Here is a 17581-nt window from a genome sequence, read left to right on the forward strand (position 1 = left end):
ATATATATATATATATATATATATATATATATATATATATATATATATATATATATATATATATATATAACGATACATTTAAAACAAAAACTTTCCTAAAAAGACGGCATTTATCTATTAATTAGTTAATTAGTTGATGAACCGACTTAGTAGTGATTATTTTAAAAACTCTTGATGTTACGGGAAACCTATATATGTTCATGTTTTCTTCAATTGCATGTGTAGTATTTATGCAGAAATATAATTTTCAAAATTTATTTCAATTAATTGTATTTAAAAAATGAATTGTACTGAAATCGTTGCAGAAAATGTATGACATTCACTTGTACGAAGTTTAGCAAATTTTAGAGCAGTTTGGTTAAACCCCATCACTGGACAGTGCGGTTAAACCTAGTCGCGTGATTAAAACGTTACAGGACAGTGTTGCTAAACCTGCAAAGTTTGACCGAAGCAATCCCAGGAAAGACCATTTTTGTCATTAAGACTTGGACAAATTTATCCCAAGAAAAGACAACTGTGATCAATTCATCTCGATAAACAAACGAGACGTCCTATTTCATCCACCCCCTCCCCCACCCCTCACCCAGCCGGCACCCTGTAAAACCAAATTAACCCTTCTAATACCAGCCCAGCGACCATCGCCTCCTCCTTGTCGGGTTTATAAGGGTCAGTTCACGTCCGGAGATAGCCGGAGATAGCCGGAGATAGCCGAGAGTGGACGAAAGAAACAGAAGTGCAGGCACTTTTTGGCACCGACCCCGGATGGACAAGCGACTAAGTTCACAGGGGTCAAGTTGAGCACTAAACATCAGATCAGTGGACGTGGTCAGCATGAGACTCGAGGGTTCGTGGCAATTGTTGTAGTCTGGTTGATGGAATTTATTGTGGCAATTTTTGTAGTCTAGTTGACTTAATGGTGGCAATTGTTGTAGTCTGGTTGATAGAATTTATGGTTGCAATTTTTGTAGTCTAGTTGACTTAATGGTGGCAATTGTTGTAGTCTCGTTGATAGAATTTATGGTTGCAATTTTTGTAGTCTAGTTGACTTAATGGTGGCAATTGTTGTAGTCTGGTTGATAGAATTTATGGTTGCAATTTTTGTAGTCTAGTTGACTTAATTGTGGCAATTGTTGTAGTCTGGTTGATAGAATTTATGGTTGCAATTTTTGTAGTCTAGTTGACTTAATTGTGGCAATTGTTGTAGTCTGGTTGATAGAATTTATGGTTGCAATTTTTGTAGTCTAGTTGACTTAATTGTGGCAATTGTTGTATTCTGGTTGATGGAATTTATTGTGGCAATTGTTGTAGTCTGGTTGATAGAATTTATGGTTGCAATTTTTGTAGTCTAGTTGACTTAATGGTGGCAATTGTTGTAGTCTGGTTGATGGAATTTATGGTTGCAATTTTTGTAGTCTAGTTGACTTAATGGTTGCAATTGTTGTAGTCTGGTTGATGGAATTTATGGTTGCAATTTTTGTAGTCTAGTTGACTTAATGGTGGCAATTGTTGTAGTCTGGTTGATGGAATTTATGGTTGCAATTTTTGTAGTCTAGTTGACTTAATGGTTGCAATTGTTGTAGTCTGGTTGATGGAATTTATGGTTGCAATTTTTGTAGTCTAGTTGACTTAATGGTGGCAATTGTTGTAGTCTGGTTGATGGAATTTATTGTGGCAATTGTTGTAGTCTGGTTGATAGAATTTATGGTTGCAATTTTTGTAGTCTAGTTGACTTAATGGTGGCAATTGTTGTAGTCTGGTTGATAGAATTTATGGTTGCAATTTTTGTAGTCTAGTTGACTTAATGGTGGCAATTGTTGTAGTCTGGTTGATAGAATTTATGGTTGCAATTTTTGTAGTCTTGTTGACTTAATGGTGGCAATTGTTGTAGTCAGGTTGATAGAATTTATGGTTGCAATTTTTGTAGTCTAGTTGACTTAATGGTGGCAATTGTTGTAGTCTGGTTGATGGAATTTATTGTGGCAATTGTTGTAGTCTGGTTGATAGAATTTATGGTTGCAATTTTTGTAGTCTAGTTGACTTAATGGTGGCAATTGTTGTAGTCTGGTTGATGGAATTTATGGTTGCAATTTTTGTAGTCTAGTTGACTTAATGGTGGCAATTGTTGTAGTCTGGTTGATGGAATTTATTGTGGCAATTGTTGTAGTCTGGTTGATAGAATTTATGGTTGCAATTTTTGTAGTCTAGTTGACTTAATGGTGGCAATTGTTGTAGTCTGGTTGATGGAATTTATGGTTGCAATTGTTGTAGTCTAGTTGACTTAATGGTGGCAATTGTTGTATTCTGGTTGATGGAATTTATTGTTGCAATTTTTTTAGTCTAGTTGACTTAGTGGTATCAATTGTTGTAATTGAGTCGACTTTATGGTGGCAATTGTTGTAGTCTGGTTGATGGAATATGGTGGCAATTGTTGACTTAATGTTGGCAGTTGTTGTAGAGTACTTTTTAAAATTGCAATTGTTTGAAATTAAGAATTTACAGTGAGTCGTTAGTAGAAATTCTCTGAGTAGGATGTCGTTCTTGTAGGTGCAAGAGAGTCTACCACGAATGTATAATGCTATCCCTAATTCCTTTTACCACCTACAACCCAAGTATAACGACTGGCTCATGTAACCATCAGTATAACATCTCTACTTTAGTTTTTCGATGTGTTCAGTCCGATTTCATCACAAGATTATATCAAGTTTTTTTTAAAAATCTATTTAGTAGTTGACTTTTTATATTATTTGAGCTTGAAAGTTTTGTGATTAATGCGTTAATAGTTAATCGTGTTTGAATACAAAGCCATTTTGTTTTTTCTTTACATTTATTCGATCTAATTTTTAAAATTCTTATATCCGTTGTTGTTTTTAAGATTAAAAAAAAAATCCTGCATTTATTTTTATACCTAAAATTATCTGTTGTTATTGATATTGTTTATGGCCCAGGAACAGTACACTGCTTTTAGATTTATAGCATTTTGGGCATGAAAAAGAAATTGATGTAGGGGGTGTTAAATCCCTTTAGCACCCCATTAAGAGGCTAATGTCTAGTACCCCAATAGGGCTGGTAAGTAGGTCACCAACCAGTTCTATGTCTCATACAGGTTTTATTGAGCCGTAGAACTGGTTGGTGACCTACTTACCAGCCTTATTAGTGAAGCTGGAATGTTCACATCCCATGTGTCTTCCATAGTCGCGCTAGTGACCGCCTACCAGAGCTGTGCCAGTAACCCACTTAGTACCAGATATAATCTAGTGACCTACTATATACCAGAATTGTTCCAGTGACCTACTATGTACCAGAATTGTTCTAGTGACCTAATATGTACCAGAATTGTTCTAGTGACCTACTATATACCAGAATTGTTCTAGTGACCTACTACGTACCAGAATTGTTCTAGTGACCTACTATGTACCAGAATTGTTCCAGTGACCTACTATGTACCAGAATTGTTCCAGTGACCTACTTTGTACCAGAATTGTTCCAGTGACCTACTTTGTACCAGAATTGTTCCAGTGACCTACTATGTACCAGAATTGTTCCAGTGACCTACTATGTACCAGAACTATTCTTGTGACCTACTATGTACCAGAATTGTTCCAGTGACCTACTATGTACCAGAATTGTTCTAGTGACCTACTATGTACCAGAATTGTTCTAGTGACCTACTATGTACCAGAATTGTTCTAGTGACCTACTATGTACCAGAATTGTTCTAGTGACCTACTATGTACCAGAATTGTTCTAGTGACCTACTATGTACCAGAATTGTTCTAGTGACCTACTATGTACCAGAATTGTTCTAGTGACCTACTTTGTACCAGAATTGTTCTAGTGACCTACTTTGTACCAGAACTGCCATCGTGTCTGTGGTGCCAAGTTTTTTCTTCCCCCGAACATTCTGGAATCTCTGTTTGCTGAGTACACACACACTCACACAGGACGTTAGGGTCGCGGGGTCGTGGGTTCGTGGGGTCCACATGTGATTGGGGCGAATCTTGGCGTTTATGGGCGTCATATCGTTCTCGGGTGTTCTTTGTCTCGATGACACTGATTGGTTGGAATACCATTGTGTCCGTGGTTATGAAGGGCTGTATGTAGCTTGATGGCGGCAGTAATGGCGAACCGCTACCAACGTAGCTTTATTTAGGTAGCCTTTTTGTAGTTCGGCAATGATCACTTATATGTAGCCTTAATGTATTAGTTGATTTAGTAGCTAGTTTATATTTCGGTGGTTGCTTTAGTATGATACACATATCTTTGATCTTTATATGGAATAAAAAAAGTTAGAATGGATGCCGACACGACAGAAAAAAATTCTATTAAAACTTGCGACATTTCTTTTAGTCATCAATGCATTAGTTTTATATATAATGCAACTACGACAACTCTATTTTTACAATACAAGTCTAGGAATTTACAAGCCAGGGGGATGATAACTACTTGACTTAGAGGTCACATATAACATACAAAATCATATTGTGACTGCGGTCATTGACTTACATTGTTGTACTTAAAAAATGTTGAATAGGTAAATTTCTGCCCCTCACCCCCCCCCCCCCCACCCAACTCCCATAACTAGTCTCAAGCACATTATGACGTCATATACCCACCGTTTTTACCTGTAAAATCGTATTGTGTCTCAGCTGTCTCGACACCATTCTGACGTCATCATAACCAAATCGCGTGAAATTTTAAATATCATCTTTGAAGTTAATTTTAAAAAAGAATTTAAAATTTTTTTTATCGGAGAAAGGTTGTTTAAAAGATATGCTATCTCATTTTTTTATTGTTTTAATACACCAGTTCTTACTTTTAAAACACCAATTTTACCACCATAAGTCATCAGTTAATCTAATCTTAAAACATGGATGTGAACAAAAAGAGTATTTGCTTACAACATTAAGTACAACTCACCTAAGAAGAACGCATGCAATAAAACATCAGGGAGCGGGTTTAAAAAAACATTCCAGTCAAATGTGGCGCGACTAGTTTGTGGAAATATTAACTTTAACTGGGACTAAAAGCCCATTAAATTCCTTCCCTGAACCTGTCTTTGAGTGATTGAATTTCCCCCCCACCAGACTTCCATTAAAAGCGTCATCTGAAAACTGTCCACCATTCGATGATTTAGGCTCCTGCGATTCTCCCAGAGTCCAAACCGTTTTAGAAATTGTTTATCTTTACCCTGAGCTTTTGAATTGTCAGCTATTTCCAGAGTCACTGTCAACCCTCTCTATACACATGTCAACCCTATCTATTCACATGTCAACCCTCTCTATACAAATGTCAACCCTCTACAACTACCAACCATCTATATACAAACTGTCAACCCTATGTACACCTCCTATTTAACCTAGACAACACTGTCGTCAAGCAAGGAATCCTCCTGTTTAGCATATAGATGTACACATCTGAAGGAGATCGATCGTAGAGTGGTTAAAACACAATAATTGCGATTTGTTTCATTGGGTTGATGCAATACTGCATGTTTTTGTTTATCTAGGTTTGGGGCAGTACTTCTAGGTTAAGGCTATCCAAATGTAGTTCAGGTATAATGTTTTTTGTACGATGTAAACTCATGCAATGTAGATTTTTAACATGTCATTTTCTACATATCAGCCATAAACAACGAATTTCAAAAACAGTTTTTTTCAGTTACTGTCGTATTCTTATTTTGAATTGTTGTATGTTATATTACATAGAACAAATACATTTGTTATTTTTATGTAAGTTCCCTCTATTTCCTTTGTGAGTTCTACTTGATTCTTATGAATTTGTTTTTAATTCACTCCGATCTTATTTATTTTTATTTGTTTGCGTCAACATTTCAGTTCTTTTTTTGTGTTCCTTTTCAACTCAGAGTTCCCTTTTAACATATATCCTGTAAAGTCTCATTTGAAGCTTATTCCAGTTCCCTCTTAATTCCCTCTAAATTCCCTCTTGATTCCCTCTAAATTCCCACTAGATTCCCCCTTCATTTCCTCAAAATTCCCTCTAAATTCCCTCTTAATTCCCTCAAAATTCCCACTTAATTCCCTCTTTATTCCCTCAAAATTCCCACTTAATTCCCTCTTAATTCACTCTAGATTCCCTCTTCATTTCCTCAAAGTTCCCTCTAGATTCCCTCTTAATTCCCTCAATTCCCCAAAGTTCCCTTCAAGTTTCCACATGTTCTAAAAACTTCACACCATGATCAGATAATCTGACCACGCCGGCGGCAACCTGCGCATCTCTAAGACTTCCCTCCACAAAGGACTTGTTTCTATCGGCATAATTGTTATGCCGCGCAGTGCCCTCTGGTCACAGCCGCCATTATGCCCGGGTTAAAGGGCACTATGCCACCGATGGTAATAAGAGGACAATAAAGGACAAGAGGCATAAAATGGGCATAACAGTGCCCGTCAACGGGGAGAAACTTACAGCGATAAAAAAACGTGTACAAGAGAGAGGCGAAGGAAAACGTGAAGATTATTGTCAATTATTCTTTAGATTAGAGCTATTTTCATTGTATTCAGCGAAATTAATGGTTTTTTGCCAAATAAGCTTATATATATATATATATATATATATATATATATATATATATATATATATATATATATATATATATATATATATATATAATCGGTGTATTTTTAGGACTTTTATATAAATGTTGTTTGTAGTGAGTTTATTAGATTATTGTGTGGATGGTGATGGTAGCCCACTATTTTCATCAGATAAACTAAACGATGAGCACCGACAAAAACTATACCATCATTGACCTTGGACAAAAACTATACAGAAACGGATTTAGGACAAAATCCATAGAGCGACAAAACTAGTCCTCGACGGTTTATCATCTTTTTGAAACATTTCTGTGATTTTTTTTTCTTCTGTCAAAATGCCCGCCCCCCCCCCCCCCCCGCCCCCCCCCTTTGACCTTAGGGTGAAACCCGACACCCATGCACATAAAAGCTGACCAAACAAATAAAACCCTCAACAAAACAAAGAACTGACACCCCTCACATAAAAGCTGACCAAACAAATAAAACCCTCAACAAAACAAAAAGAACCGACTACCAAGTAGCCACGAAATAAGCGTATCTGATTCGGTGCCGTTTTTAATTTGTGAATCTTTGAGGTCTTAGTTTTTTTCTCTCTTCATAGCGCTAGCCACGGGGGCGCCACGGTGGTCTGAAATCTTGGCAGTCCCGGGGGTAGGCTGTCTGCTTAGGGACCCTGGGGTAGGTAGAGACAGTACGGTCTGATATAGCTGAGACAGTAGGCTGTCTGATATAGGCGAGACATTGAGCTGTCTGATATAGGCGAGACATTGAGCTGTCTGATATAGGCGAGACAGTAGGCTGTCTGATATAGGCGAGACATTGAGCTGTCTGATATAGGCGAGACATTGAGCTGTCTGATATAGGCGAGACATTACGCTGTCTTATATCGGCGAGACAGTAGGCTGTCTGATATAGATGAGACATTGAGCTGTCTGTAGAGGTGATACAGTTCTAGTGAGCCCATATCCGACTCAGTTGAGAGAGTACCTGGCAATACTATGGCTACAAAACTGCCACCCCCACACACCTTAAACTTTCCATATCTCAGGTAAACACTGCTTCACCTACACCAAGTAACTTTTCTGGACAAGTGTATATCGGTGTTAAAAGCCTCAAGAAATTGACTATATTCTACGAAACGTAAAACAACAACACCGTGTTAATGTCTCTGTAATGTCCTAGCTTGCCGTGAAATTATTGTCCTGGAGCTGTCCTAAAGCAGGTTGTCTGACGACGGCCTGATGCCGGAGCATGAGGCGGTGATAATGACCGTATCATTACACGCCAGGGGCAGCGGGCAGATGCTGTATTTGTAGGCCAGTGGCAGCGGGCAGATGCTGTATTTGATTTGTAGGCCAGGGGCAGCGGGCAGATGCTGTATTTGTAGGCCAGGGGCAGCGGGCAGATGCTGTATTTGTAGGCCAGGGGCAGCGGGCAGATGCTGTATTTGTAGGCCAGGGGCAGCGGGCAGATGCTGTATTTGTAGGCCAGGGGCAGCGGGCAGATGCTGTATTTGTAGGCCAGGGGCAGCGGGCAGATGCTGTATTTGTAGGCCAGGGGCAGCGGGCAGATGCTGTATTTGTAGGCCAGGGGCAGCGGGCAGATGCTGTATTTGTAGGCCAGGGGCAGCGGGCAGATGCTGTATTTGTAGATATTAGAGGGAGATAAATAAAAGCATGCCCGAGTTTTCCCATTTCACACACCGCCCAATCTAGACGAGGTTCGATGGAGATGTAGGGGAGACAATCACGCGGAGAAAAAGTAAGGGAAATAACTAGCGCAAGAATTTTTTTTTTTAAATTCACAGAAATCCATAATTTCTTTTTTTTTTTAATTTTTTTTTTTTTCAAATTTTTCACTGTTGACTTTTTAAATGAGATGACTTATTTAAAGTAGGATCTGGAAAAAAAAAAGTTAATTAAAATGACAAAGTCACACAGAAATAAAGCCTCAAATGATGGGAGAAAGTTTTCATCAGAGGTTGAGAGAAAAGAATAGTTGAATCACTTCAAGAGAAAAATGTTGATGTATTGCGTTGGCCTGAAGTTATGGTACAGCTTCGTTTAACCAATGCTGAGGTAACTCGGGATACAGTTGAAGATTTAAAATATAACAATAAGCCAACTAGTTTAGTCAATATAAGATATAAAAATCAAACTTCGTAGTTTGATAGATTCAAGTATATAACCTGTAAAAAGAAAACGGCCAATAAAAAAGGAAGCCAAAATGATTCTCACGAATGGCCGTAAATTGTCAGAAGAATAGAAATGGACAATTGAGGACGGGTGTGGCGCTACGTCTAGGGTTGTAAATTTGTTGATTTTCCATCTTCGTTTCGACAAGCAAGTAAAACATCGGGGGAAAACGGTTTCAGCTTTTTTAAAAAAGAATTTTTGTTGGGTGTGGGGGGGGGGGGGGGGGGGGGGAGGGGGGTTGAGGAGGAAGAGAATTGATTAAAGAAGGCGGGGGAGGGGATACTTGACTTGTTTGTTGAATGCCAATCCAACAAAAGCAGACGATGCTACAATTTATTGACATGTGCTCTTTATATTTAGAACGTAAGGATCTTTTCTAAAGTTGCGGCCTACCCGTCATACAAAGTAAAAAGGGAGAATACTGTTGCTATTTATAGTAGAGGGAAGTAACTCGTGACTTACGGTTTGCAGACGTTTCTCTGTGCGTACAGCGTGCAGGACGAGGATGTTCCCCACCGTGGTGAGCAGACACAGGCAGGCCAGTACGATCCCCAGGGGTATGCCCCGCCACAGGTCGTCCCACACGGAGGGCTGCCCGTCCTGCAGGGCAGGGCCGTAGACCCCCACCTCGGTCAAGTTGCTCGTGTTCAGACCCGTCAGCATCCAGGTGTTAAAATCCAGGTCAAGGTCGCCAAAGAAACCGTGCGCCGTCGACCAGGTGACGTCGTGGAGGGTGGGGTCAGATCCGGGCGAGGTGGCTTCCATCGTGTCTGGCATTGGTGCTAGCCATCCACTGCTCATGGGCCGAGTGGCATGGCGGCCATCTTGTGAGGGTCCCCTACACACCCCGGGCAAACATCAACTCAGGGTGAGATCAGGCATGGTCCGCCCCCGCCCCTAGTTAGGCTAACGTCAACACTTGCCTTGTGGATTTATTCCCCAACATACTGTCATTACTTTAGTCTGAAAATAAGAATGATATGAAATATATTTCATTAACTTTCACCTTGAAACTGGTGAATCTGTCATCTAAACAAATGAAGGCACACACACGATTCATTTCTAATTTTATAACCGTCGAACATGAGCAACTTCTCAAGCTGAAGATAAACGTGTCAATTGTGTTTCTATGTGTAACAACACATGCTATATAAGGTTATAACATTAATTGTGTCTCCTTTAGTGTCTAGAGGTACACAAATTCCCCACCCTCTTCTCTGAACACCACCCCCACCTCTTCCATTATACCTTAACTACTAACCCATTTTTTGGTCTTCTAACCGAAACCTTACATGCCACAGTCTACGCCCCAGTCACGCCCCCACCCCGACTGAGACTGTGCCCCAAACGAAACCCCATATGCCCCAGTCTATGCCCCAACCAACCCCCTCCCCACACAACCAAGTCTACTCTACTCCCCCCCCCCCCCCCCAACCGAAACCTCACATGTCCTCCAGTGTTTAACTTATTTCCGTGTTGCATGTGGCTCGATGTTGACTGAAACCCTGGCTACGCCGCTACAACATGCAGCCCTGCAACACCGCCCCACACCGATTCGAAAGGGGGGGGGGGAAGGACTGGTGATAGTAGACACAACTTAAAACTATCGACTCTGTGTGTGTGAGTGAGAGTGTGGGGGGGGGGGGGGGGAATCTTAGCCGCCGAGTGGAGTAAATCAACGAATTCCTAAAGTTACCCCGACAAAAGGAAATTGTATTAGGCTATAAATCCTAAATTTGGTGTCGGGTCGCTGTGACCCCCTGGTTTTAGCTATGGCTTCTGTATGGCTAGACCGACACGGAATCACAACGATTTGCTGTTTGCACGACTTAAACTACTTCTACAGATGCTATTTCCACAACTTAAAGAATGCTGCTATAGCATGAACAACTGGAAATATTGCTCTTGTTAACGCTATTTTCAGAAATTGAACTTAACTTACGTGTTAGGCTATTCACTACACGGAACACAAACTTTGGATGTCACAATGTTCATGCAACTGACGCTATACTTCGACCCTAGTTTCACTCGGTATCGTAATACACAGACAGATAACAGATAGCCTCATAACATACAGATAACATACAAACTCACAACACACAGAAAATAACATACAGCCTCACAACACACTGACACATAACAGATAGCCTCACAACATACAGACATATAACATACATTTGATTGGTGTTAAACACCATGTATGTGCACAACTGACCCCCCCCCCCCCACCCCTCTATTGTTAGACAACTACCCGTGGGCGTGGCTGTAGAACAAAAAACAAATTGGCTTTGTTAACCTTACCTTGAGCTCAATAGGATGTAGCTATTTCCGGTCAATCTGGGAGTAAAATAATTTCCTGTATCCCAATTTGAAAAACTACATCTTTTAATGACGTTATTATATTGTCCATAAGGTTCTACCACCCCTCCCCCGCTCTGCCGCCGTGATTTTCCTCCATACATGAGAATATTTCATGACCTTAATATTTGCATGTCGTGATGCTGGTCCATAAACACGAAGTAGCGGTAAATTTGTTTTACTGTGTTCATAAACTCGAAGTAGTGGTAAAATATTTTTACTGTGTTCATAAACACGAAGTAATGGTAAAATATTTTTACTGTGTTCATAAACACGAAGCAGCGGTAAAATATTTTTACTGTGTTCATAAACACGAAATAGCGGTAAAATATTTTTACTGTGTTCAGAAACTTTTTGAAAGGCAGGTTTACATGGACGTCCGCTTGCAGCTGGGAGGGATATGTTGGACGGTCGTTGTGGTGGACGGTCGATGTGGTTGACGGTCGGAGGATGGTCGATGGACGGTCGTGAAGATCGGCTGTTGTGTTGGACGGGCAGACCTTGGTCGGCGTGTGGTCGGACGATGGTCGGTCGACGGTCGCTTAGATCGGCTGTTGTGTTCGACGTTTAAGAATGAGTACCATACAATCTCTTATAGGAATCAGGCCGACAAGAGAGAGTTCTACTTATGATTGGGCTAAGAGCTCACACTCCCTAATAAAAACACAAGCAATTAGTTTCGCGTTTTATTAATTAAACAACGATTCCAACGTATTTAGCATAAAAAGTGTCGATGACATTAAACCTACACCCATTAGATTTAGCGTGTCCCATCTACCTGTGTCTAGTTATATCTCAGAAATTTTTAACTCACAAACTTTAGCTCCCGTTCTTTATGTAGAAAGTAAAATCACACAAATCTCATATTTAATTCACAAATCTTATTCACATATTTAAAAAAAAAACTTGAACAAAATCTCGTGTTTTGTGTACAAATCCAAGCCACGTCTTTTATTAACGAATCGAAATTCACTTCTTTCATTAAACATTACATCTTATCTTTAATTTACTAGCTTCATCGATAAAGTCCTTATCATACTCATTGGTAATGGGTTATCGTGGAAATACACCACGCTCCTATGAAAAGGGGAATTTCGTGTCCAGAAAATGTGACGACTTAGGCATTTAAAAATAAATTGTTTGATGCTGAATTTTAGGCGTTTCTACGAAAAATTCTCAGTTAGTAAAAAATGTTTATCCGTTTAGTAAATGTTGAGCGAGCTCATTAATTGTTTTATTAAGGAATCGCTGTTTGAAAAAACAAACAATTTGTTTATAATGGGGGTTGGGTGGGGGAGGCGGTACATGACGTCATCTCAGTGACAGGGTCTGAGTTTCTGTGACAATGTGTGGTAATCGGGAAAGGGAAATTCCGTTTTAAAAAAAGTGTTTTGGTCTTTAATTGCAAACCACCAATTTGAAATATAATTTTTTTTTGTACTTTTGATTTTAAATTTGACTTTATTCTTAACATTGAAAATAAAGATTGAACAAAATGCAAGAATGAGAAGTTCGCACCAAATACAAAACATGCATCCTAGAAAACATAAACGAAAAAGAAAAACAACAAGCAACTACAACTTTGGCAATCCTTTCTTAATTTTGCTTTTAGTCTTGTCACGAATGATATCAGCCCACTCATTGCGTCGGGGTGAGGTATTTTTTCTTTCGCTGCCGGCGGGGGAGGTGGTGGGCGGGCATGCGGTGACACGTGACCACACCGTTACCCTACCTGTTATTTCACCCGAGGGTAACAATTCTTGAGGGACCGAGGGCTGTCCCTCACACGGCTGGATGGTGGTCATAGACGCAGGTCAATTACCTGCGTGGGTCACGATATCATCTATTGGATGCGTTTACTAATATTTAGAAAGAGACATACGCTTTTATATATATTTATTTAAATAGTAGTCTATTATTATATTTTTGAAGAAAATCATTTATTTTTCATTTACATAAAAGCTTTTTATTAAAACGCTTTTATGCATTTTTTTTCAGTACTTGATGTTTTTTAATACATTAGAGTTGCATGCCTAAAAACAATTGCACATAAATTAGCATGAAAATGCGCGTATACTATTGCGGAATAATAGTAGTTCCCCTTACTTTATTTAGAAAATTTTAATGAATTCATAACAATTAATCAGGCACTTAATTAAGTCAAATTTGATGTCAGATTGCATTGTTATCTGCTCTTGACGCACGTGTCAAGTTTGAAACGAATCGGTCAGTTAGAAGTGCTCGAAATTTCACTCGGTAGTTTCGATCTATGATGGACGAGGCACGACAGACAGAGGAAGCAAGTTAAATAAAAGCTTGTAATAAAATCGCTACATTCGAAATGGGCCGAAATGAATAAGAAGATTTTCCAGAAACAGACATCACAACAGACGGACACTGTGAGCTAAATAAAATCTCATAAAAGAGCCACCAGTTTTCATTTGGATAGCTGCATGCGGTCCCGTCTTATGTGTCAACATTATTAGATCATCTCTCGGTCCGGGCTATTTTTAACTCCACCGTATGACGTCATTTTCAATATCGAGGTGAGACGTGTTTACTAAACCGTTTGTTTTGAGGGTATCAAGATTCTATAGGTAGGCGTATTTCGGAAACTCCATGTAAAACACGGGTGAACTAAACTACTTCATTGAGAGTTGTCAGTGTCAACATGCAGATACAGAGGGGGGTGGGGGGTGAAGTTGTCTTCTTTCTTCTTCTCCGTTCTTAATGTTTGATGTTTTAAGGGATTAAGTAATAAGTGTCGATTTGTTATGCGCCAAAAAAGGGCCATTGACTAGGATTGCAGCCTGCTTTTCTTTATGGATTTGCTTCAAACTAAGAACAAACTAATATTTTGGAGTTGTCACTATAAAAAGCGTTACAGTCCCCAGCTATCGAGCCTTATATACCCGGGGATTTGAACTCGTGACTTTTCGGTTTAGCAATCATGAGCTTTACCGACTCGACCACAAAAGTTCAGAAAATAACTCTTAGCGATATGAGACTGTTTAGCTGGAGACAGCAACCTATCTAGGAGAGAAGAATTCGAAATCAAACATTGTGTTTGGATCGCCAATGAGAATTATCGAATGTTCTATCAGACTATGGAACCATTATATCACAATTGATAAAAAGGCCTCATTACTATTTATTCATAAGCTACTGATAAATATAAGACTTGTGTAACAACGATAAAATCAAAGCACGCCCGCTTTACTTTTAAAAAGACTGTGTAAAATTAGTTTTTAAATAGTTGCTTTGAAAAAAAAAATTCCGTCTTGGCTTCACTAGGCTGAGCCCCGTCTTGTTTATTACCGGCTTGTTATTTGCATAAATTACTGGAAGCTTCCAGAAGTACATTCGTCTTCATCCACCCCCCACCCTCCTCCCCTCCCCCCCCCCCCCCGTTTATCCGCTGTCAACATCTTGGAGTTGTTCATTGGCTAAGTGCTGGGGACACTAGCATGCGGTAACTCTTTCAAAAAACGGCGTGAATCGTCTCCCTTGGCAGCTTAATCTTATCACACTTTATTTAATAATCCCGGTGGATTATGGGATTGAAAATATTGGCCAACAAACTGAGTTGATAATTTTGAACAAGGAATTAAACAGGTGTATTTTTAGCTAAGAATGACCAAGAAAAATATGAAGCAATAAAATAACCATAAGTCTGATCTACAAAAATTTAAAGAATACGAAATTTTTTTTATCTCAAAATGAGAGTAATCAAATGCATTGTAGGTGTACAACATCAGCGCTTTAACCAATGATTTCACTTATTACTGACTTGAATAAACACGGACCGACAAACACTTACGTCACTAACCACTTACGTCACTAACAACTGACTTCACTAAATACAGAAGTTTGTATTGTTACATCGCCCTACCCATCAAATGAACACATTTGATGTGCAATACACACATTCAAGTTCGACGACCTAAATGTCCTCGACTATCGTCCACGACAAATGTCGTTTGTCTATATAAATTGCAGTATAATTTCCTTATTGAACGTCACCCGGTTTTTCCTATTGGAAAAAACATTCGCATGCTCGTGTTAATGGGCAGAATTTGCGCACTCAATTCATTTAGATCAGCCCAGCAGAATGTGTGTGTAATTAACCGCCCTCCCCGCGAGTGTTGCTGGCAATCATATAAAGAAAACCTTCATTAAACCCCAGCAAAACCTGCCGGAGGTTTATAAAATGTGACCACCTCGGGAATAGCCATAATTATTTTTATTGCTGTAATTGGCTGAGTTTATAGCCGAATTTTCGCGCCGTTTTTGGTCCGCGTTTTCCGTAGGCTAATGTAGGCGAATCGTTTGAAATGATTCCTCAAGAAAAACAACTTTTCGCATCGTGTTGAGAACCACACACCACATCGATGATCAGCCGGTTTTATATGATTCAAACTATTTGGCCAGCGCATTATTTTGCTTTTTTTCTGATCTTTCTAAAAACTTATCTTAATCTTCTGAAAGGAGCTGTGTTATTTCCGGTTAGTTACCGGGAATATGTTGCGCAATGCACGCTGGGAATATGGAGTGGGTGTCTAAAGACAAAGTTCGATTAGCAGGATATGGGTCACATGTCACGCTGCTGATGGTGCAGGTTTGATATGGATCACGTGTCACGCTGCTGATGGTGCAGGTTTGATATGGATCACGTGTCACGCTGCTGATGGTGCAGGTTTGATCTGGATCACGTGTCACGCTGCAGGTTTGATATGGATCACGTGTCACGCTGATGATGATGCAGGTTCGATATGGGTCACGTGTCACGCTGATGATGGTGCAGGTTTGATATCGATCACGTGGTGCAGATAGTAGCACAGTAACAGCACTTCACTGGTCTAAAACACGCGTGTATGTGTGTGTATATATGTGTGTGTGTAACGTTCACATAGTTCAAATGAAAGACTTCAAACACCACAGGCCGATGCGACATCCATCCCATAATTTCTCTAAACCAGTATAGTAGATACCACACATGAGACTAGTCAGTATCTAGAAAATGGAGATTTCAGGTAACCAACACTTAAAAAACTAAAAGCCAACAATTAATTAGCTAACTAATTAGGCGGGTACCCGAGAAAAAAAAATGAACTCATTGTTATTGGTTGACTAACACGATCACGTGATGAGCTCTCTGTGTCGCCACGGAGCAGTCGTTTACGTCATTACCGCACCGGAAATGCTCTCAAGTCACGTGGTAGGGGATCCAATAATCAGCGCCAGGAAATATAAAAATGGCGGAAAATTTTGTTCAATTTAAAAGAGGCCAGGTCGGAATATTTTAATTTTAAAGTTAGAAATAAGTAACATTTTCAGTTCGCCACTCAGACTGCTAACCCTGGTAACTAGGCCTATTCCAAAAAACTCAAATCTTGTAGAAAAAAACTCCCAGCTAATTATTCCCTTAAGGCGAGCCGACCCAGCGTGTTTCGAACCCTGAGCTGGTCAGCGTGACCAGACAGCGTTAATCAGTTGGATCAGTGCGGCGGAGGAGAGCCTCAAGGCGTGGACCTTTGTCCGGCAAATGTCCGGGAGAGCCTCATGTATCTAACCGGGTCGGTCACGGAGGGGCAATTGTTAATTGACCCCATCATCAGCTGTCAAATCCTTCACGGGAACCCTTCGATCATAGAGTCTGATGTGCGTTTACTGAAGGGTGGAATACACGTCCACGCCAACACACACACACGAACAAACAAAAACACACACGCATACACACAAACACACACACACGCACAAAGAAAAACACACGCACACACGCACACACAAATGCATGCCCGCCCGCACGCAGACAGACAGAGAGACAGACAGACGGACAGACAGACAGACAGGCAGGCAGGCACTAAGGACTTAGTGAGAGTGTTGTGTAAAAATGAAGTTTTTGGCCATGACGCCTAGGTGGGTTTAGAACACAACGGTGTATAGACCTACATGTCGAAAAAAATGGATTCAGGATAGCCAGTCGCCTAAAATGACGCGCAGCGACTAGTAAAAATAATTTAAAGTTTACCGAATGCCACTGGTACTAGAGTGTTTAACACATGCGCCAGTCTCTAACCTGCATCTAACAACACACACATCAGTGGTCTGTGCATGAAGGATGGATCCCCCGTGCTACACTCAACTATTTTAACTCTCTGCCTGTTAACTTTCGCTACGGTGCCCAACTAACTGACGACTTGAGTAGGTTAGTCCGCCATGACTGACTAACTGAGGACTTTACTAGATTAGTCATCCATGACTAACTAACGACTTGACTAGATTAGTCAGCACCATGACAGCATGTTAAAGAAAAGTCCTGGTTATCAGGTAGTCAAGCACCCTCCCCTCATCTCACCCCCCCCCCCCCCCCGCCACTCACGTGCTAACCAGATCTCCCCTAAATTCACTCACCCCGACACTAGTGCACACATGCACAACACACATTGTCAGCTCACGGAGAGAAAAACTTTGATT

The 17581-nt window shown here is 40.2% G+C and overlaps 1 protein-coding gene across 2 annotated transcripts in view; it reads right to left on the bottom strand.

Annotated features, from left to right (window-relative positions):
• Positions 1 to 17581, bottom strand: part of LOC131930171 (histamine H1 receptor) — an 89174-nt gene that overhangs the window by 50181 nt on the left and 21412 nt on the right. Inside the window, exons 1-2 of one of the 2 annotated variants that reach the window (XM_059286586.1) lie at positions 10689 to 10733; positions 9209 to 9709 (exon numbers count right to left, since the gene is read on the bottom strand). In XM_059286586.1, coding sequence (XP_059142569.1) covers positions 9209 to 9547 — 339 coding nt within the window. In that variant the 5' untranslated portion in view covers positions 9548 to 9709; positions 10689 to 10733. Of the gene's footprint in view, positions 1 to 9208; positions 9710 to 10688; positions 10734 to 17581 lie in introns of those variants that run through there. The other variant, XM_059286587.1, reaches the window with a different exon arrangement.

Source organism: Physella acuta, unplaced genomic scaffold (genome assembly GCF_028476545.2).
Source record: "Physella acuta isolate Inbredline_101_S28 unplaced genomic scaffold, ASM2847654v3 ptg001729l, whole genome shotgun sequence".
Lineage (NCBI taxonomy): Eukaryota > Metazoa > Mollusca > Gastropoda > Physidae > Physella > Physella acuta.